The sequence below is a fragment of the Mesocricetus auratus genome, unplaced genomic scaffold, assembly GCF_017639785.1.
Source record: "Mesocricetus auratus isolate SY011 unplaced genomic scaffold, BCM_Maur_2.0 Super-Scaffold_15014, whole genome shotgun sequence".
Taxonomy (NCBI): Eukaryota; Metazoa; Chordata; class Mammalia; order Rodentia; family Cricetidae; genus Mesocricetus; species Mesocricetus auratus.
In genome coordinates this window covers 46,569,009-46,590,456 of record NW_024429186.1, presented here as the reverse complement: position 1 = coordinate 46,590,456, position 21,448 = coordinate 46,569,009, and the positions used below count along the sequence as shown (strand labels likewise).

The 21,448-nt window shown below is 40.8% G+C and overlaps 1 protein-coding gene across 1 annotated transcript; it reads right to left on the bottom strand.

Moving 5' to 3' along the window:
• Positions 1-1,964: 1,964 nt before the first annotated feature.
• Positions 1,965-12,513, bottom strand: Sav1 (salvador family WW domain containing protein 1). The gene is made up of 5 exons (XM_005072789.4): positions 12,330-12,513; positions 10,103-10,549; positions 8,495-8,765; positions 4,946-5,089; positions 1,965-2,272 (listed from the first exon to the last, which is right to left on the bottom strand). The coding sequence occupies exons 1-5, from the start codon at positions 12,421-12,423 to the stop codon at positions 2,065-2,067; spliced, it is 1,164 nt and encodes a 387-aa protein (XP_005072846.1). The 5' UTR covers positions 12,424-12,513; the 3' UTR covers positions 1,965-2,064.
• Between the last annotated feature and the right edge of the window lie 8,935 nt (positions 12,514-21,448).

Here is a 21,448-nt window from a genome sequence, read left to right as displayed (position 1 = left end):
ATGACTGAAACCTTAGTGGAGTTTTATTAAGTAAACCAAACCCCTTAGACAAAAATAAAAAGCAAGGTGGGAGGCCATGTGTGGCAGCGCACGCCTTTAATCCCAGCACTCAGGAGGCAGAGGCAGGCGGATCTCTGTGAGTTTGAGGCTAGCCCGGTCTACAGAGTGAGTTCCGGGATAGCCAGGGTTACACAGAGAGATCTTGTCTTGGAGGAAAAAACAAAATGAGGTGAGAGGGGAGAGTAGTAATGAGGGAAAAGGTAATGCCTCTTATCTATCTGGGAGTCCCCAAACAGTCATTAGCTGCCTCAGGAATGGTGTGCAAAAAATCCTAGAGACAGAAGAGTCTGTGCAGTTCACACTGTGCATCATCAGGTCATACTTTAGAAACACCTGGCCTATGCTCAATAAATTCCCTTTCCTTCCCACTGGATCATATTTCAGTTTCAACTCCCTGTTCATATAGACTTCCTGAGCTTGTAGGCCTTCTGAACAGAAAAGCATCAAACATTGTATGTAGTGAATCTAAAACATGGACTCAAGACAGTTTCCACAAAAATATATTTAATAACTTGTTATATAAAATCAAACACAAAATTTAATAATTCAAACTCATTTCTAGCAGGGAGTGCTTGTATTTAGGAAAACTAAAATATATACATATTCACAAACACTTGTAAGCATAACTGAGAAGTTACGAAACGCACAGAATTCTAGATTTACAGCTGGAAGTTCCATAAATTTATCTTAATCAAGTGTTTGGTGCTAATTATGAGCAACTATTAAGTCAAAAGCAAGAAAAATGGGAAGGAATGACCTGTTTATAAACCTTTATGACAAATACTTCTCCAAGATAAAAAAGGCAATATACAAGTGATCAAGATTTCTTACTGGATCCCTGATTGTCATTTTTGGCAACTTAGCCTAGCCTGGTGGAAGGCATTGTACTATGTGGTCAGGGAGCCTGTGTTGTGTCTCACCAGAGCCTTGCTAACTGGAGCTGTGGGCTCTGGCTCAAAGCAAGGAAGCAGTATCAGCAACAGTGGCACACACCTTCCCCACACAGGCTAAGGCCTTCTTTAAAGGGACTGCTGAAAGGCTCCATCGCCCTGCTTACATTAGGGAGCAGGATGAGTGGATGACCACATATATCACATACAAGTTCATCGCAATAAAGGTTCTGAGTCCTATTTCATACTTCGAACTATACCCATAGTAATGGTCAATCCACTTTATTCCAGAAATGTGGTGATATTTTGTTTATGATCTAACAAATAAAGCTTGCCTAAAGATCAGAGTGCAAAGCTAGCCACACTAGTTAGCCATAAAGGCCGGGCAGTGGTGGCACACACCGTTAATCCCAGCACTAGGGAGACAGAGGCAGATGGCCACCCTGAGCTACAAGAAATTGATCCAGTCAAAAGAGAAACAGCTCACACAAAGGTGATCCCAGCACTTGGAATGACACACCTTTAATCCCAGCACTATAGAGGAATATAAGGCGGGAGGAGACAGGAGCTCAGTGCAGTCTGAGGATGCAGTGCAGCCTGAAGACAGGATCACACTTCCGCTCTGAGTGTTGGTAAAGGTTAAGAACTCTCTACTAGCTAGCTGCTTTGCTTCTCTGATCTTCAGTTTTCACCCCAATATCTGTTTCTGGGTTGTTATCATCCATGCTACACAGAAAGTACTTCACACCACAATAAGCAACTTTTCAAAACTGTGCTCTCGCCTTCTTTTTTCTGAACAAGCAGGGTGTATTCCGTAAGAAGGAAGAGTGATTGACTGCTCAATGCCTGGGTATGATGATGATCTCTTCCTGTACTCCTTTTCATCATGAATATTCAAAGCAGTTTCTTAATACACAGCATTTGGAAGCATATGCCATACTGGCTCTTTAAATGATAAAATTTTTTGGTTCAATAAAAGAAAAATTTGGTAACAAAATATATGTAAAACTAGAATTTTATAATTCCAAATAGTAAATTGCCTTTATTAACCAAAGTACTTGTTTGCAGTCATTTATCTGAAACTTTTAAAGCTCTTACAAAACTTGTGATAAAGTTAACTTAAAAACTTCTTGCCATGATGCTGGGCATACCACTGCTGTCTCTGCTTGCGGTTTTCCAACTCAGTGAGAAGAGCCTGTCTGTAGGCCTCGTACATCTTAACAATCTGCTCCAGTTCCTTCATGAAGAGCAACTTCAGCATTCCCTGGTAGGTGTCCAGGTCAGCTAGCTGGAAGAGCTCCCACTTCAAAATGTGGTCATATCTATCATAAAACAGATGTTCATAACATAATACATAAATGTGCATCCACAACAATAAACTGGTATATTTTTATAGACATTTTGCTATAAGTAAACAGACTAAGTTTTATTTGAAAATAGTTGAGTTAGTAAAACTTGCTATTTAGATAGCTGGGGACCTAAGCTGACCTTGAATTCCTGGGCTCAGGATATGCTCTTGCCTCACCCTCCTGAGTAGCCAGGAATATAAGAACACGCTAATACACATGGTTCTACATATACTACTTTTCCTCTTCCCTCTTTTTAAAATTCATTTACATCTTTTTATGCATATGAATGATTTGCCTGCATGCATGTAATTGTACTGTGTGCATGCCTGGTGCATAAGAAAGTCAGAGAAGATGTCAGATCCCCTGGAAGTCACCATATGGTTCCTGAAAACTGAACCAGGGTACTCTGCAAAAGCAGCAAGCATTCTTAACTGTTCTCTCTCTAGCCCTAAGTACATTTTTTAAAACTTGAGAGAAATTTTTAAAGATTTGTATGTGTATGGGTGTTTTTGCCCACATGATGTGTCTGTGCACCTCACGCATGCCTGGTGCCCATGAAAGTCAGAAAAGGGCACTGACTACATCCCTTGGAACTGGAATTTCAGACAGTAGTGAGTGAGCTGCCATATGGATGCTAGGAACCGAACCTGGGTCCTCTGCCAGAGCAGCCAATGATCTTAATTGAGCTATCTATCTCTCCAGCCCCAAACACACTATTTTTTAAGGAATGGGGGGAAAAACTGCTAGATATTACTTCAGGTTAAAGAATGCCCATTTAGTTTAAGACTCAATTTTAGTATTAATCCTAGGCAATCATAATATCAACTCCAGACCATAATGATTCTGTCATTTCCAAAAAGCACATCCTATGCTCTTATAAATCCATTCAAAGTTAGTGTTGGGAACTTTCAATACATCGGGGCACACTGTGCTTCCCAGTGATAATGCAGAAAAATGGGCAAAGTCACTGGTGTCCTCAATGCTGACAGATGTACATGAGGGACACTGTTCACTATTGTAAACAAGGAACCAGAAAAAGAGGATGAATCCCTATTTGTAGGCCAAGCATTCCTGAGGAGTAACTACAATGAAAACCCAGGAAAATGGCTTTGGAGAGATGACTCAGAGGTTAAGAGTATGTGCTGCTCTTGCAAAGGACCTGAGTTCAGTTCCCGACACACCAGGTGACTACAACCCCCTATAACTCCAGCTACAGGAAATCCAATATTTTCTTTTGGACTCAAATACTACACATATGTGTGTGCACAAATACACATAATTAAAAATTTTTTAAATTCAAGCAAAGAACTCTCAAAATGAGAGACAAACTGAAGAAAGCTCCACAATGTGACAAATTGGTTATACTTATGTGTGTCTTGGAAGGCCTCTAGTCCTCCTTCAGGGCTTAAGTGACTCAGGATGAGTTGGAACTACAAAACCAACTACTAAAGTAGTTAACTTATTTTTAAAGGGACGAGAATAAAAGACAACAATCTAATTCAGTTTTCTTATTACAGATGAAAAGTCTGAAAGCTCAAAAAATAAAATACCTAATTACCTCTTGCAAAAATGTTTAGTGATGTAAAGGCAGGGTTCTTTGGACCAAGAAGCTTTAGAATTAGTTTTCAGGGTGAATGTCCATTATTAGAGGAATGTGAACATAGCAAGTCTTTCACCTATGTTATGTTAATGTCATCTCTCAAATCACTGCAGGGCAGACATAAAAGGAAGTTTTAATTATGAATTCTAGTGGATTTATTTTTAATAATCACTTATGTCCTACCTAGTGGGTACATTTGCCATTTTATTCCAAAAGGCTCGCCCATCTAATATTCAAATATGTATGGCGTCAAAAACAAGATACTGAGCAGTTACTGCAAGCTTCCCTGTGCAGCACAGTTGCAGCTGTCTTAGGTGTGTGCGTCAGGAACGTCAGCAAAGCCACGAGAGCATTTCACTGGACTTCTACTTTTATTCTGTTCCTTGAGGATTGAAAGCTTACTAACATGAGACTACTTTCTTTGCAAAAACCTGGATATTCTCTTTTCTGGGCAATCTAACTCCTGTGAACAGGAACTAGAGTTGCACCAAGAAGCAGTCACAGCTCATGTGTTTCCCAGAAATCCTGTCTCTCAGGTAGTTTATTTACTCTCTGAAATAAACTCTTAATTCCTAACAAAGAACTTAATCTCCAAGTGTGTTCTGCTTTGTTTCATCAGCGTACCAACTCTTACCTGGGTTCTCTTTTGGTTATAAGTACTGCATCAACTTACATGTTAATCTTATAAAAATATAAAGAAAACAACAAAAAATTAAGCTTGTCCATATTTAGTATTCTTATGTATCCATTATCAGAGGTCTATACACACAGTAACGAGGACTCAGACTTTTTTGGAGAATTCTTACTTCTCATCCAAGAGTCAACCTTTACTTTTTTCCCCCCAGGCACAGGGTTTCTCTTTGTAGCCCTGGCTATCCTGGAACTCTATAGCCCAGGCTGGGCTTGAATGCATAGAGATCCACCTGCCTCCACCTCCCAAGTGCTGTGATTCAAGGTCTGCACCACCACTGCCCAGCTAAGCTTGGTACTCCTTAAGTTGAGCTTGTTAGAGATCCGAAAGATGCTGGTGCTATATGTTCACTTACTTCACAGGGGCTCGGGCATAAACCTGAAGCCAGTCAGGGATTTCTGCAGTATGATAAGGATTTGCAGGAACCAGGAGGGACTGATTTCTTTCAGTTTGCTGTGGCTGGTATGTGATGGGAGGAGGCTGATCATACCGAGGTACACTGAAAAGAAAGAACTGACATTTAATAATACACAAGCCCTTCACCTAGGACAGAAGTATCATGACCAGACAGCTTTTAAGGCTCTTCAATGTGCTTTTTGGCCAAACTATCTTCCACCCCTAACAGAACTTTCTATGGTAAGGGTCTAAGCATTTTTTTTTTAACTATACTGTATGGATATATACTCCATCTTCTTTAGGAAGCTGAAATGCCGCTAGTGATAGATAAACACCCAAGTTAAGGGGGGGGGTGTTGGTAGATATGGGCAAGGGACAGCTCCCATTGCAGCCTGCCTTGATCCCTGGGCCTGAGTCCCATCCCGGCACCTCCTTTCCTTTGCTTATTCCTCAGCCCCTCTGGTGTCCGGTCTCCTTTGGCCCAAAGGTCCCCCTGTGTGCCCCCTCCCCCAGCTGCTCTCTGCATTCCCAATTCTAGCACTTCTCCTTTGGTTAGCAGTCAGGCCTGACCCACACACAAGTGGGATGTGTTGATAACTAGGTTGCACCTGAGGAGGTGGGGTGAGCCAAGGGGCTAGGTGAGGCTTTACTGGAGGATGTGTGTCACTAGGGGTCGGCTTTGAGGTTTCAGAAGCTCAAGCCAGGTCCAGTGTCTCACTTTCTGCTATGTGTGGATCGAGATGTAGAACATTCAGCTAACTCTTCAGTACCATGTCTGCCTGCTTTGTCTTAGTAGTCTTAAGAAATTAAAGCAAACAGACTTAAGGTTTTTTTTTTGTATTGAAAATAAGCTATGACTCTATGTTCAGCATTCCTGGAAGCAGGTTAACTATGTTTTTAAATTGTTACACTTCACACCTTTTTGATATCTGCCCTACAAAGTTTGGCTTACTATGTCAAAGCCATGACAATTTGTTCTTGGATGTGATTGTATTTTCAATTTCTTGTTCATGTGAAATTTTAATAAGACTTAAAAAATCTATTAAAAAAATAAGCAATAGCAAAATCCAAGTTAGTCCCTTCTGTATTCATTCTTTTTAAGGAAAGCTTCAAAGGTTATAAAAACCTGTGTCTTAGTTTTAACCTTTATACTAAGCTTAAATTATAAGCACAGATTTCTGCAAATAACTAGTCATTTTCCAACATATATATTGGAAAGGTCTATAGTGTTTCTCAGCAGAAAACGAGGTTTCTCTTCCTCCCACTGACTGAAAAGGTAAGGCTGGGAGTAGGCAGCACAGCAGGACTGGGCACTGTGCTGGGTCAGGAAAACAACTGGGAGTGGACTAGAGCCTGCTGTAAGTCAGAGAATTAAAAAGGACCAGGGAAGAACAGCTATATAGAAGTGAGATGTTCCTAGAAGGATACTATGCAAAGTACTCAACACCTGCAGGCTACAGAGTGAATTCTGGGAAACCAGACTGAACTATTTCAGGCATGACAAAACTGAAATGAGTCTACCTGTCTCTAAACACAAAAGACATGTGAACATAAAAGAAGGTCACTGCTTTCTTAATTGGCACTAAAATAAGGTCTGGATTATACTATGGTTAACAGATCAGTTTAAGATTGTGTGTGTGTGTGTGTGTTTGTGTGTGTGTGTGAGTGTACACGCGCGTGCACATACCCTACCCATGGAGGCCAGAAAAGAATATCAGATACCCTAGAGCTGGAGTTACAGGCCACTGTAAGACACCTGACAGGTGCTGGGAACCAAACTCAGGACCTCTGAAAAAGCAGCCAAGTGTTCATGGTGACTGAGCTATTGTTCCAACCCCATCAATTTAAAGATAACATGAAAATTGCACTAAATGTATTTTCAACATTCTTAATAAGTGTGTTCAAAGGGAAATAGCAATTGATACCATATGCTTTAAAATCAAATATGCCTGTGTTTTGGTTGTTTTATTGTAGTCTTGAGGCCAAGTCTCACTACCTAGAACTCTCTATGTAGTAAAGGCTCCCCAGTACTAAGACTGAAGGTGTGAGAAACCATGGCCAGCCAGTGTTTTAAATCAGTCTAACCACCTACAACTTGTAAGAAATGTGGGTAGAACTGCCTTTACTTTACCTCCGTTATTGTAAAAGTAGACACATAAATCCATATCCCAAATGACGTTTACAAGTTCTATGTAAAGACTGTCATATGGTAGAACAGCTATTAATACTACTCTGCGTACTGGGGGGTACGGATTCTCTTCTGCCTAAAGTCTACAGAGCTGTTGAGAGAAACAATCCTTTGGAAAATTGTTTAACAAATCACCAACACTCTACAACAATATAGGTGTGTAAACAGAATAACCTTTCAAATCTGATGCTACTCTGTGATTGCAAGCCATAACCATGGGCTTAGTTCTTCAACAACTTCATGAAGTCATTCAATAAAGCTAAGTGCTAAATGTAACAGACTACATAAAATGTTTAAAGTAATACACAGATAATGTTATCCCTGTAGATAGTTATTCTAAAATGTATTTTCAGCCGGGCGTTGGTGGCGCACGCCTTTAATCCCAGCACTCGGGAGGCAGAGGCAGGCGGATCTCTGTGAGTTCGAGACCAGCCTGGTCTACAGAGCTAGTTCCAGGATAGCCTCCAAAACAATACAGAGAAACCCTGTCTCGAAAAACCAAAAAAAAAAAAAAAATGTATTTTCATGATTTTAATGGTTCTAAAAAATTATAGATATACACCATAGCCAACAAACTGTATTAGGCCAGATGACCCTAAGCAGTTACATATCAATGTGCTTATATTTTACCCACTTGTACATTCTTACAGCTTAAACATAATGTGAACTATTTGCTTCACTGTTAAGTTAATATAGTTTTATATGTACTTTGAAGTACAGTGTCTATTTTACACTTATAGCAGTCTCAATTGGATTAATCAAGTTTCAGTTGCTCAATAGCCACATATGAAAACTGGCTACAGTATTAGAAAACGTAAGGCTTAAGTATCATTCAAAATAGCCCAAAGAATTGCTGGTTATATTTATTTAAAAGCTACACTGTTTTGTTCCATTCCAGCTTTTACTTCAATAAGCAAACACCATAAAATCTTGTCTGAAGTTGAATAAAAACAGCAATATAATGTCAAAATTTCAAAGTATATTCTGACTTACTAGAAATGTGGGTCTGACTGATGGGAATTTATAAAGAGACAGGTGATGTATTAACTTTAATTTCTGGGTATCTACAACAAAAACATTCTGGCATCTCTTCTAATTGGAATCTGATTTCAAAGATACATTTGTTTCAGAGAAAATACTTTTAAAAACTTACTAATTATTAAAATCATTCATTACAAAACTTATCTAGGATAAATATAAACTTTGAAAAATAACTATTTAAAATCTCAAGCTTCAAGACGCTTATCTCTTAAAAAGATGTGAGACATGACTCAAAATCTAACACAAGACTCAAAACCAAAAATGAAACTGCTGCTTTACCTGGGAGCACAGGGGTGCCTGTACTGAGCCCTTTTATTTGTGTGATCCACATAATAGGTTCCAAATTCTGAGGACTCTACTCGTTCCCATCCAGGAGGAAGTCCTTCTCGTTCAAGAGGATGACTCCAATGAGTTGTGTTTGTGTTATGATCTATGTAGTATTTTCTCCCTCTCATTGTCCAGTCCACAGACCAGCCAGGGGGAAGGGGTAAATCTTCAGAACCATGGTTAGTTAAATTCCCAAGAGATGTAGCAGCAACTCTCCCAATACCTGAAAAGAAAATGGAGTAAGTATTCAATTATCCATTAAAATGTAGGATGTCACTATAAGATTGCCACAAAATTAGCCATTACTATTAAATTAGAAAGAACTGAATTGTGAAACAAATATGAGTTTTGTCTTATTTGAATCTTCCATCACCTTATTTGTACTGCTAAGGGAAAAGTGAAGAAAGGAAAAAAAAATCTCAAGATTTAAGATTTGAAATTTCGTCTAAAAATTTTTTAAAAGCAAAAATAAAATTATAAAATCATTTCCAGTTCATAATGTTTTAGAAGAATCTAGCTATGCCCTAGAATTATTAAGATTATCAAAGCAGGTCATACAATCAATATGCAAATAAGTCAAATAGCCACATGTTGCCCACAACTAGAAATAGAAGTTAATGAAATAGTACCAGTAAGATGCTCTAAAAATCAAAGTCAAGTTTCCAATTAATTATATATTTTATATATTCAGCTAAACAAAATGTTTAACTTTAAGGAATGACAATAAACTCGTCTTTCAACTCTTTTGAAATTATACTGACAATCTTAATATACTGAAATACCAGAGTGCCTGCTTAGAAGAGCAATGTTTCTTTCAATCACTTCAGTATCTATGAAAACAGCAATGACAAAAATAGTTTAGAAGAAACAGTAAGATTAAGGTATGCTTGAATAGAAATTCAAACTGAAATTCTGTAAGATAAAATGTAAATTCATAATAAATATAGGTTATTGGCAGGTGTTTTAAAAACTATTCACTAACACATCCCTGCAACACAGTCTATAGAAAGGTTAGAGATGACCCATACTGACATAGTAGATGATTATGCTACTGGATGCCTAGGTCAGAGCAGAGTACTGGACTGCACAGCTACACTCATGAAGACGCTCTCTACTTTCTACCCTGAAGATTAAGAGAGACAGTCAGGCAATAATCCCAGCACTAAGACTCTGGAAGAAAGAATGCCACAAGTTTGAGGTAAGCCTAGGCTGCACAATGAGTTCTAAGTAGCTTAGGCTACAGAGAGGTCTCACCCCACCCAAAACAAGTGAAAAAAAGTGCAGGTAATATGCTTCCTTTATACTGTCATACTTAAAATAGTCCTGGGCCCCGCCGTCCCAGACTTCCTGGTATTCACCTGTCTCTGTGAGCAGTAATTTATAGCAGAAAGGCTGGTACGTGACGCCTGATACTAAGATACAGAAGACCATGAAGCTTCTTTTTCTCTAGGAATTTTTTTGTTTTTGTTTTTTCTTTCCAAGGAAACGCACGGAAGATCACCTTTTAAATCAAAATATCAGTAAGTATAAACCAGTATGCTATTTACTATGTCAAGTTACCTGAAGTGTGCCTCCCCTGATTCTGTGGCATTCTTTGGAAGAGATCATGGTTGTATTCATAATATCTGTAGTCTTCTTGTGCACGATCTCCAAGTGGCCTCCTTCTCTGACCATCAAAAAAGTTATCTGAATAAAAGTATCGGGAACCAGAGTCTCCATTTTCAACAGCAAAACTAACTTCTGTTAAAAAGGACTGTGATGAGCCACACTCTCGAGGAACATCTGCTAGGCTCCTGACAAGGGAAGAAGAAGGTGCAGACAGTCTGTTGCTTTCTCTTCTCATTACTTCGTGAGGCGTCCTTTGAATTGGAGTTCTCAGAAAACTCTGGTTTCTAGAAACTACTCCATCACCAGAAGCTGAGAAAGCATTAGAGCTTGAGTCTGGAAGACAGATATCAGTCCGTCTTGGAATTGTTGGACCATGCCGAATGAATGAAGGCATGAGATCTACAATCAAACAGAGTATCACCATTTCAATAAGTAAGTACACTCTTCCAAAGTTATTATGTTAAAATAACAAAGGGCTCCAGAAAACAAAATTTATAACCAACTGAGCTAACCGGCCAAGTCCAGAAAACAAAATTTAAATTAAGACAATATTAGTACTTTAAGTTGAGAATATTTTCCCAAGCAAGTAAATGTATGATCTGCATTAATATGCTATGTGTAAGCTGAACTGATGCTGTATATTGTCATACAAAATATGATACAATGTCAGTGAGATTGAAAATAAGCTAACAAATCAATGCAGTCAGCAGCAGCACGTAGGACAGTAGTTAGGTTTTCACTTGATTTTAGTATTGCCAAGAATCTTTGTTCCTGAGAACACAGTTTCCTTACAATAAAAAAAAGCTCCTCCAAAAACATGCAAAGGCAAATTTCCTTTAAAAGATTTTAAATTAACAGTTTTGTCTTTCTACTCTCAGAATTACCCAGTTCTAGGCACAATGATCAAAACTATAGAGCAAAACTGTTCAGTGTGGAAATGGAAAAATAAAATAATCTAATTCCAAAGATGCACACAAATGTTGAGTCTACTGAAAAATAATAAGCCTGGAATTATAATTATGGCTCCTTTAAGAACAGCTAATTCCAAGCAAGACAATGGATTACAGAAAACAATGTGTGAACAGCTTAGATTTTCTTAGCTAGAAGGCCTGAGAGATGGCTCAGCAGTTAAGATTTTCTAAGCAAGAAAGCAAATACCTTTAAAACATGAAGAAACCTGGGCATTTAGCACATTTTCTTAATTCATTAAGTAAGCGACACTGAGAAGTGTCAGAGACTAACACCAGAATATCTTAATTTTGGAATAATTAATAGTTGATGACAGAAACTCTATTAAGATTCAACTCAACGTGTTGCATGGTTTCAAGTAATGTTTAACAAATTTTATTTGCAGCAAAAAACAAGTTATCACCTAAAAACAGAAAAGCAAGCAATTAAAACTAAAGTTTCAAGTTACTGACATACCCACCCGACCAACTTTGTCGTAAAGCCCTACAATTAATGTAACTTGTAAGGCTAGACACATGGTTACAATGAAAAACTAAGTCTCTCCACCACTTTCTGCGTGATCTTGGGCACTAGGAAGATCTGTGAACAGCGTTCCCAATTACAATATGAGGTAATGCTTAATTTAAGTCACACGGTTACTACCAGCTTCCAAGAAGGAAACGCACATTACACAAGGGGCCCAGCTCCTAGAATGAGAACCAAATGATTAGCTCCTTCTCTTAGAACTATTCCGAATACACGGGAATTTTAAAAAGAAAATCAAGGCGTTCAAGTTTAAAAACTCAAGAGTCAACTCTTTCAAACGGAAAAGAAAAGCTATGAGAGGAGACGGAACATACCCCTTTGGAAACAGGAGGGAGAAAGTAACTTGTCTGCTGTGGCAGAAATTATTCTGAGTACCTTGCTTTTTCGGAATTTTAGGAGCAAAACCTAATCCGACTACTTTAGTGGTTCGTCTGCTCTGAGATAGGAGGCGGCTCTGGGTAGCGGCTACAAGTCCGTGTCCCGCCGCAGGGCTAAGGGGTGTCCAGTCTGCTGTGTGTGCTACTTGGGGCGCCCGCGAGGGTCGCAAACACCGGGCACGCCCCGGTCGAAGCACTTCTTCTCCAACACCAGGCATGCATAGCCACGCATTCCCCAGAGTCTGCCTTCCAAGCGCCACCCGGGGCTCCGCCGGGTCCCCCACCCGTCACCGCCCCGCGACACTCACTCCGCAGCAGGGGCGACGTCTCCTTCTTCACGTACTTGCCCTGCACCTCGGCCGGCTTGGACACCTCGTTTTTGGTTTTCTTGCGGGACAGCATCCTCACGGACGACGCCCGCCGCCGCCGCCCCAGCAGCCTCGCTAGGGCCGCGCGCCCGCCGCCCGCCGCCGCCTCCCGGGCCGGCGCCGCCTCCGCCTCGGCTCTCCGCCGCCCGCGCCCGCCCGCAAGCTCCGCCGCATGTTGGCGGCGCTAAACGCGCCCGCCGCCGCTCAGTCGCAGGGCAGCTCCTCCCGCGAATCCAGCCGGCTCGGCGACGTCGCCCGGGGCCGCCGTGACGCAGGGCCGCGGGCGCCCGCGAGGGCCATGGTCCGCCGCCCGGAGCCGCTACCGCTGCGGCCACCGCCTACGTCCGGTAAACTTTCCCCGCGCCGCTGGGAATGCTGGGAAAGCCGACGCCGCGCCAGCCGCCCCTCCCCCGCCGGGCGCGGGCGCGGCTGCGTGCGGGGACTCGCGGCCGACGGCTAACGGGCCACGGGCCGGGCCGGGCCGGGCGACCCCCCGCGGCCCTCAACGCGGCTGCGCCGAGCGGCTCCCGCCGCTGAGGAGCCCAAGTCGAGGCCGGCCAGAGCCCGCGGGCCGCGCAGCCGCCCTCGCCTCCGACCTGACCGCCCTACCCAAGGCCCTGCTGCCCTCAGCGGCGTCCTCGACGCTGGGTGCCCCGGGCTGACGAGGACGCCGAGCGGCGCGACCGCCAGAGCCTCACCTGGTCACCGGGATGCCTCTTCTGGTGACAGCGTGACTGACTGCCACATAAACTGAGTCTCTCCGCTTCTTCTGCCCTCCCCCTCATTCCCTTTCTCCCCCTCTCCCTTCCCTGGGTCCCCTGCTCCGGTTTTCGGATTAAAAAGACAAGACAAACGAGAAGATGGAGTTTCTGCAACTCCTAAAATAAATCTGACGTTAATATTATGTTAACTAAGCCGGGCGGTGGTGGCGCGCGCCTTTAATCCCAACACTCGGGAGGCAGAGGCAGGCGGATCTCTGTGAGTTCAAGCCCAGTCTGGTCTACAAAGTGAGTTCCAGGACAGCCTTCAAAACAATAAATAGAAACCCTGTCTCGAAAAAAAGGAAAAAAAATTATGTTACCTAACCATTTTAGTAGTATACTTAGTAACCAGGTGTTTTCTCTTGCAGTCCAGTACTGAGGCCTTTGAGCACCGGCGTTCAGAACTGGGAGTTTTCTAATACAGCGGAGTCTACTTTGTTCTCTATAATGCAGTCAGGTATACAGAATAATCCTTGGATGGGATTCATCCGTCTTGACCGAAGAGAATGTTTTCCCTGGTGCTTAAAACACAGAAGCAAAACAATCACATAACAAAAGCACGTGGTTTCCTTACATAAGACACCAAAAACTGGTCAAATTTTGTTTAGCCAGGCACAAAGGAGACATTTCATCAGTTGTTTGTCATCGCGTTTTCATGGCTTCTCATTGGAGGTCCCTACAATTCTATACCAAATATTTATTAAGCACATCATGTAAGCGCTGCCTTAGGTGTCTGAGAAGACAATAAAAGTCCCTGCTATTGTGGAGACGACAGAAGGAGACTAGTAAAACATAGTGTGTTGGATGATGAGTGCTTAAGTAAGCATAAACAAGTGAGATTTCACAGTTTTGGAAAAAGTGACCGAATAACAAAGCTCTGAGAAGGCAATGCAGGAATAAACTTGCCATGCAGCTGTCTGGAGTGAGACTTCCCAGCAGAACAGCAAATACAGAGTCACTGCAAGTGGTCCTGTTTCGGGTCAATTGCAGGAACAGAGAAGAGTGATGGGAAATGGAGTTCCCTAGTACCCAGTTAAGTATTCCTGTAGTTCAGATAAAAGTGTTGGTAGAGGACAATAAACATAACTGTGGGGTTTAGTAAACTGAAGAATTTGAGGGTGGGAGGCCAAGGAGAAAGGGGCCGCCATAGAATTCCCAAGGCTGACCTCAGAATAAAATTATATTGTTGGGATCCTGTTATTAGCGATAATTCTTAATACCCGGGGCTTTCCAGAGAGTGAAATAAAGGATGCTTTCTACATTGATGAAGGGAGGAATTGTAAGGTTTTGTAGCTGGATAGGAATTCTGAAGTCAGCTATGCTAATCTCATGAAAAATAATACATGGTGCCTTAAATTACCTTCCTGTTCAGTGGCAGAATGCATTAGTCACTTTTCCCATTACTGTGACCAAATGCCTGGAAGAAACAGTGTAGAGGAGAGAAAAAACAGTGTAGAGGAGAGAAAACTCATTTAGGCTTATGGTTTTAAAAGGTTCAGTCATGGTCACTTGGCTTCGTGTTTCTGGGCCCGTTGGGGACAGCCTTCATCATTGCATGACATACCAGAAGCAGAGAAACTGGAAGGTATTTTGGACAAATTACTTCAATGACTCCATCCCCTTATGGCCTACTTCTTTAAGCTTGGCCTTGCCTAAGTTTCTAGACCCTTCAATTGTTCCAGTGGCTGAAGACAAAGCCTAAAGCCAGGTATGGTGAGCAAACCTGTAAACAATCTCAATACTTAAGGGGTTGGCAGGAGGAACAAGATTTCAAAGTCAAGTCAGCCTTTGCTAATGAGAGCCTGTCTCAACAAATCAACAAAACAAAGCAGTGAGCCTGGGGAGAACATTTCCTATTTAACCATAACAAAGCCAGCATCAGCACTGGAGTACTATACTCCCTTCGTGGGCCTTTTTCCTGCTGTAGCACGTTTAAAACCCAATAACCTGAGTCCAGACAATTTCTTAACACAGTTGTTTTGAAAGCCATCCACATTCCCTACAAAGCATTCTCTTTTCCAAAGCCATTCAATTCTTTGAATTACGGCAGAGAAAGCCTCAATTAGGTGCTTTCTTTAAGACCTATAATTTGTCTTTTTACCAAGGAGGGTTCGTTCCAGAATCAACAGTCTATAGGCAGCAGTAGCAGTGCTTTGAATCCAGATTCTGAAATCCAGAGGCTTTGAGTTCACATCTGTGTTCTAAAAATTCCTAGACTTCTGGGAATGGCATTGAGGCAACTAGGATTGGCAGCTATAATTCTTCAGACATTGCTGCTGATAATGCTAGTACTATGTTGCATAATAGAAGTATTTTCTCATTGAAATTACATTCTCCGTAGAGAAATACCAGTTGAGGAACTGTATCAGCAGCAATTTTAATTAGAAAATGCAATTTGACAGCCGGGCGTTGGTGGCACATGCCTTTAATCCCAGCACTCGGGAGGCAGAGGCAGGCGGATCTCTGTGAGTTCGAGGCCAGCCTGGTCTACAGAGTGAGTTCCAGGACAGCCTCCAAAGCCACAGAAAAACCCTGTCTCGAAAAACCAAAAAAAAAAAAAAAAAAAGAAAGAAAATGCAATTTGACTATTTGATTTTTCAAGGTTAGTAATGTTTTAGCTTAACACTTTGTGCCACATATGAAAAGGCAAAAATGTATATCAATAGGTATATAAATTGGTTTTTTAATTTTAAAAAGATTTTACTGTTTTCATAAAGACTTACTGGAGTATTAAAATGTTAATGTTCTAGAAAATCAGACTCTCATTCCAACTAGCTCTCAAGAACTTAAGTTGTTTATGCTGTTTTGATTTCCTTTTACAAGATGCAAATAAAAAGGAGTGAGCTAGAAACATGGCTCAGTGGTAAAGAGCATTTGTTGCTCTGCAGAGGTCCTAGGTTCGATTCCCAGCACCTACGTGGCAGCTCACAGCGCTCTGTAACTACAGTTCCAAAGAGATCAGATGCTTTCTTCTGGTCTTCCAGAGCACTGCACACAGGTCGTACACAGACACATGCAGGGGAAACACCCATATACATAATAAATATTTTAAAAAATCAAATGGGCATATTATCTAATAAGTGTCCAGCCCTTTGGTTTCTCTGGGCCAAAGCGAATGAAGAACTAAGTGTCTTGGGACGCATATGCTGGGGCAAGGGAAATGGCTCAGTTTGTAAAGTCCTTGTGCAAACATGGGGACCTGAGTTTGAATCCCCAGCTCTACAGTGAAAAGCTGAGTGTGGTTAAGTGTTGGGGAATATTATTTTAAGGTGTGTGATTTTTATATCGCATTTGTTTAACTCTACGAAGCTGTGTGCCTGTCTAAAACACCAGTTGGTCCTAATGAAGAGCTGAATGGTCAATAGTGAGGCAGGAGCAAGGATAGGTGGGGCTGGCAGGTAAAGAGTATGAATAGAAGGAGAACCGAGAAGGACAGAGCAATGAGAGGACACCAGCCACAGAGTAAGATTTACAGAAGTAAGAGAACAAGAAAAGTCCAGAGGCAAAAAATAGATGGGATAATTTAAAGATAAGAAAAACTGGCTAGAGACAAGTGAAGCTAAGGCTGAGCCTTCATGAATTTGGGTGCTGAAAAAAGACAAAAGAGCAAAACATAATGTAATAGTTGAGGGTGTCTGTCATACCGGTGCTGGTTGGGCAGAGACAGGTGGATTTTAGGAGCTTGAAGATCTAGTCTAGCTGAATGAGCTTCAGGTTCAGGGAGAAACTTTCACAAAAACAAGGTCTTCAGAGCAATAGAGTATGATACCACATGTTGACCCTTGAACTTCACACACACAAGCATATACAGGTATACAGCATATGTACACACACATTTTTTTAAGTGCTGAGATTGGTTGTCCCTAAACTTAGCTCTTATTCCAGATTGTTGCTTGCTATTGTTCAGAAAATAGTTTTGAGTGTCTCTAAAAGGTCTATGATGAAGACCTTTTAGACCTTCACCAATTGAAAATGGTGAAGCTTTGGTTATTATGGGTATGCCCTCCAACTGTGAGGTTCTCCCCACTTTCAATTGTCTTCCCCTTCTCTCCCTCTTTTTTCTTCCTTCTGCCTCCTTCTTCTCCTTCCTTCTACCACTCCATCCTATATAGATGAGAGCTATATAGATGGCCTCTATATGAATTCCTTCCTGCCATAGTGTGCTCTGTCAGAATTGAGCTGATGCAAGAGCCATGCCTTTGAATATCTAAATTTGTTAGCCAAATAAGTTTTCTTTCTCTTATGAGTTTGTTGCCTTGGGCATTTCATCACAGTAATGCAAGTCTGATTTGTATAATACTGTTATTGCCTAGATTTAGAAAGCATCCAAAATTCTGAAAGTCAGTGATTCTTACTCTTGGCATTCTAGTCTTTTGACTTCAGCTGTTTGTCCTCATAGGTCTTTCTGTGGGTTAGCTTCTGTAGATCTAGAAACTTATCTTCTAAAATTAAGCCTTATCTTTAGCCATTTCCAACTTTAATTATTCCTTGAAAATAGTCTTTGCTTGGCTTATAGTAAGATTTCTTTTGAGAATTCAGTAAAATTTAATTAGCGCTGTTATAGGCTCTACATAAAAACAGTTGTGTTAGTTCTATATTTCATGAAAACCAAGTGGTAATCAGAAACTATAGCAAACCTATCTGCCCAGATGAGTCACTCCCTGCTCATTTAAAGGCTCTCGATAAAGATCATCTCCAAGAGTGCAAATGGAGATGGAAGCAAAGAATTCCCCTATCTTCAACAGCTATTGCAGAATCTACTAGTCTCTTAGCGCTATTTTCTCCTCCCCTAGGTTGGGACCTGAGCTCCACTCCCACCCCAAATCTTATTTCTGTCTGCCAAAAACACTCTACTTCTATTTCTTTTTTGCTGGGCAGTTCTTCTGAAACATCTCCTTTCTGTGTCACTAAATGTTTTGATGAAAGCTTTCTTGAACCTTATCTAGGACAAAAACCTTTAACCTTAGGGTACAATTCACAGAGGAAGCTTTGAAAAAAAATGTAATTAAAATGTCTTGTGGGAAAAAAAACGATTAATCAGTATTCCTTTGCTAGATCCAGAATGCAAAGAATTAAGGGAGGGAAATGGAAACATTCTGTTCTATGAGGAGCAGAGACCACATAGATGTATCTCCCTCTCTTCCTGGAGCCACACTTGACACTGAAATACAAAGATGGAATAAATTCCTAAGGATTGTAAAAACACAGATGGGCCATCCACAAACATAGCATTCATGACACAGTAGGGGTGGGGTGAGTCGAGGTGAAGAGGACATGAAGAGAAGGCAGAATTGAGGAAGCCACAGCATCCTCAATTCTGTTTCATTGTGTCATTGTGAAATTCTAGAATATAGAAGTTAAAACTAAAGCTCTTAAAAGCTTATATTTGTGGGGACAATTGCAAAGGATTGGTAATCAGAGCTAGTTTCATCATCAAAAACCAGCAAAAAAAAAAAAAAACAGTAGAGCAATGCCTTCAAATAAATGAGAGATAAAACAGTTTGCAAGTTCATATCCCTCGAAAATGTCAAACAAAAGCAAGGGAGAGTATAACCATGGGAGTCTGAGAGTACTTGAGAGATAAATAAACCTTCCATCTAGCCTAATCTTGCAAATTACTAAAGATAAGCGCTTCTGAAATTAGAGAGCAGAAAGGGTTCCCATTCATGCTTCCCACGAATATCACTGGACAGAGCAGGGGGAGGGGTGCCAAGGGGGGAGCTGGGAACTGCTGCTTTATTCAGTGCAGTTGTGCCATGTACAACTTGCAGTTATCAAGGCTGAAGGGACACTGTTAATTGACCAGTGTGACATTTGCATAGTGTCTTTGCTTGTTCCCACAGTTAATCTTCTATGCTGGGAGTAATATGGAGGCCACCCAAGGTATTCTGAACTCCTGGATGGAGAATTTAACTTCTGCAATATAGCCTCACTTGAACATTGCAAATACTTTAAGTTAAAGAATACAACTGTTAAAAAAAACATATAAGCAACAAAATAACTCAGATGTGGAAATCTCAATGCAGTAAATACAAGAAACATAAAAAAGCATAACTGTTCCAGAAATTACTAATTACACATTAATGGTCTCCAGTGAAAGTGAAGTAGATAAAAATCTTAAACTAAACTACAAAGAGTGATTATAAATACGTTCAAAGACATAAAAAGGAGATAATCTCAAGAGAACACAATTTGATGGAAATCTATATGCTAGATTTAAGAAGGCTAAATACTGAAGAAAATGCTGAGAATGACAAAAAAGTACTGTGAAAGGCTTCACTGATTAGATGGATCGTGGAGAGGACAAAATCTGAGTTCAAAGACAAGGTGGGAGAATTGGAACATTCCAACAAAGACAGAGATAAGATATATTTCAGTACATTTGAGGCACTATGAAAATCATGGACATGAAGAATTTCATTCTAAAGGTATATAAAACAAGGGATAGGCTACACTGCGCCAGGAAGAAACATCAATAAACATAACTACAACTTCCAAGAAGTCAAGTTTCACTCAAGACCAAACATAGGAATTCATGGGCCAGAATAAACTGAAATAAGGTCAAATGACTCAGACAAGTTTTTTTTTTTATTTTGGTTTTTCGAGACAGGGTTTCTCTGTATTGTTTTGGAGGCTGTCCTGGAACTCACTCTGTAGACCAGGCTGGTCTCGAACTCACAGAGATCCGCCTGCCTCTGCCTCCCGAATGCTGGGATTAAAGGCGTGTATCACCAACGCCCAGCCCAGACAAGTTATTTAATGAAACTATACCTAAGAATTTTCCAAACCTAGGTAAAGAAATGGGTATCCAAGCAAGAATGCATTTAAAAGCCCAAATAGATGTGGCTAGAGAAGAATCTCTCCATGATATATCACAGCCAAGATGTCAGAAAATATAAAGCAAAGAAATAACACTAAAAGCTGAAAGGGAAAACTGACAACTAACAGACCCAGAAACATCAGCTGTGGTGATACCTTGCCTGTACAAATAAAGCCTGTCTGAAGGTCAGAGAATGGAGCTTGTCACTAGCTAACCGGAGGTCTCGACAGACAGACAGGAAGTGAGGTAGCTGGGCAGAAACAGGATATAAGCAGGGAGAAACAGGAACTCGTTCTCTTGTCTCCTGGGACACTAAGGAGATAAGGTGTGCCCTGGCTTGCTCCTTCTCTCTGATGTCAGCATTTTCCTCAATATCTGACTGTAGGTTTTTATTAGACTACTGAGAACTCCATTTACAATCAGCACAATTACAAATCTCTATCAGCAAACCTATAAGCCAGGAAAGCATGGAGTGATGTATTTCAAGCCTTGAAAGTAAGTAGTTTTCAACCAAGATTTCTATATACAACAGAATTACTTATTAAATAGATAAAAATCTAGGGATATTTCAAAGCAATAAAGCAATTCTTGACCAGTCATCACTGCAGAAAATTCCCAAAGGAGCAGTATACAGAGAAAAAAAAGACTTTTTTTATACATAGAAGACAAGAAAGACACATTTCATTAAAACAATAGATGGTGTAAGATAACTGGGAAGGAATTAATCTTGTATAATACAGCAGAGATCCATCCAACACTACAAAGGAAGAATAAAAACTAACAACCAATTAACCAGGACAATAAACAGCAAAGTCATAAAAAATACCAAACCCTTCTCAAATGTCCTTGAATGTAACCAATCAATTAAACAGACTCACAGACTAATAGACTAGATTAAAAACACAATCCAGGAGAGTGGGAACACAGATGACCAGGACCAGGAGAGCACCACCGTGGTAGGTTGGGCAACAGCAGAAGCCTCCAGAAATTATCCTACCTTTGGAACCTCAGACCCACCTGCATACTGTGGCACAATTGCCAGAGGATCAACTCTGCGAGCACCTGAAGGGGAATTCAACAGAGCCACAGCACACAACTACACCAATTGGAGGAAGAGGGACCCCCCTGAAACACAGGCTCTACCTGTACCAATTAGAGGAAGAGATGGGTAGACAACAGCATAAGAATACACTCAATAACATAAAGAACAATACAGCATCACCAGAAACTAGTGGTTCTACAACCACAAAACTTGAACATCTGAATGCAGATGAAACAGAAGAAAACGACCTTAAAAATAACTTTATGAAAATGATTGAGGCCCTTAAAGAGGAAGTAAAAAATTCCTTTAAATGTAGGAAAGGACAAGAAATTGGAAGAAATCAACAACTCTATTGAAGAGAACCAAGAAAAAGCAATCAAACAGGTGAAGGAAATGGTTCAAGACTTGGAAACTGAAATAGAGGCAATAAAGAAAA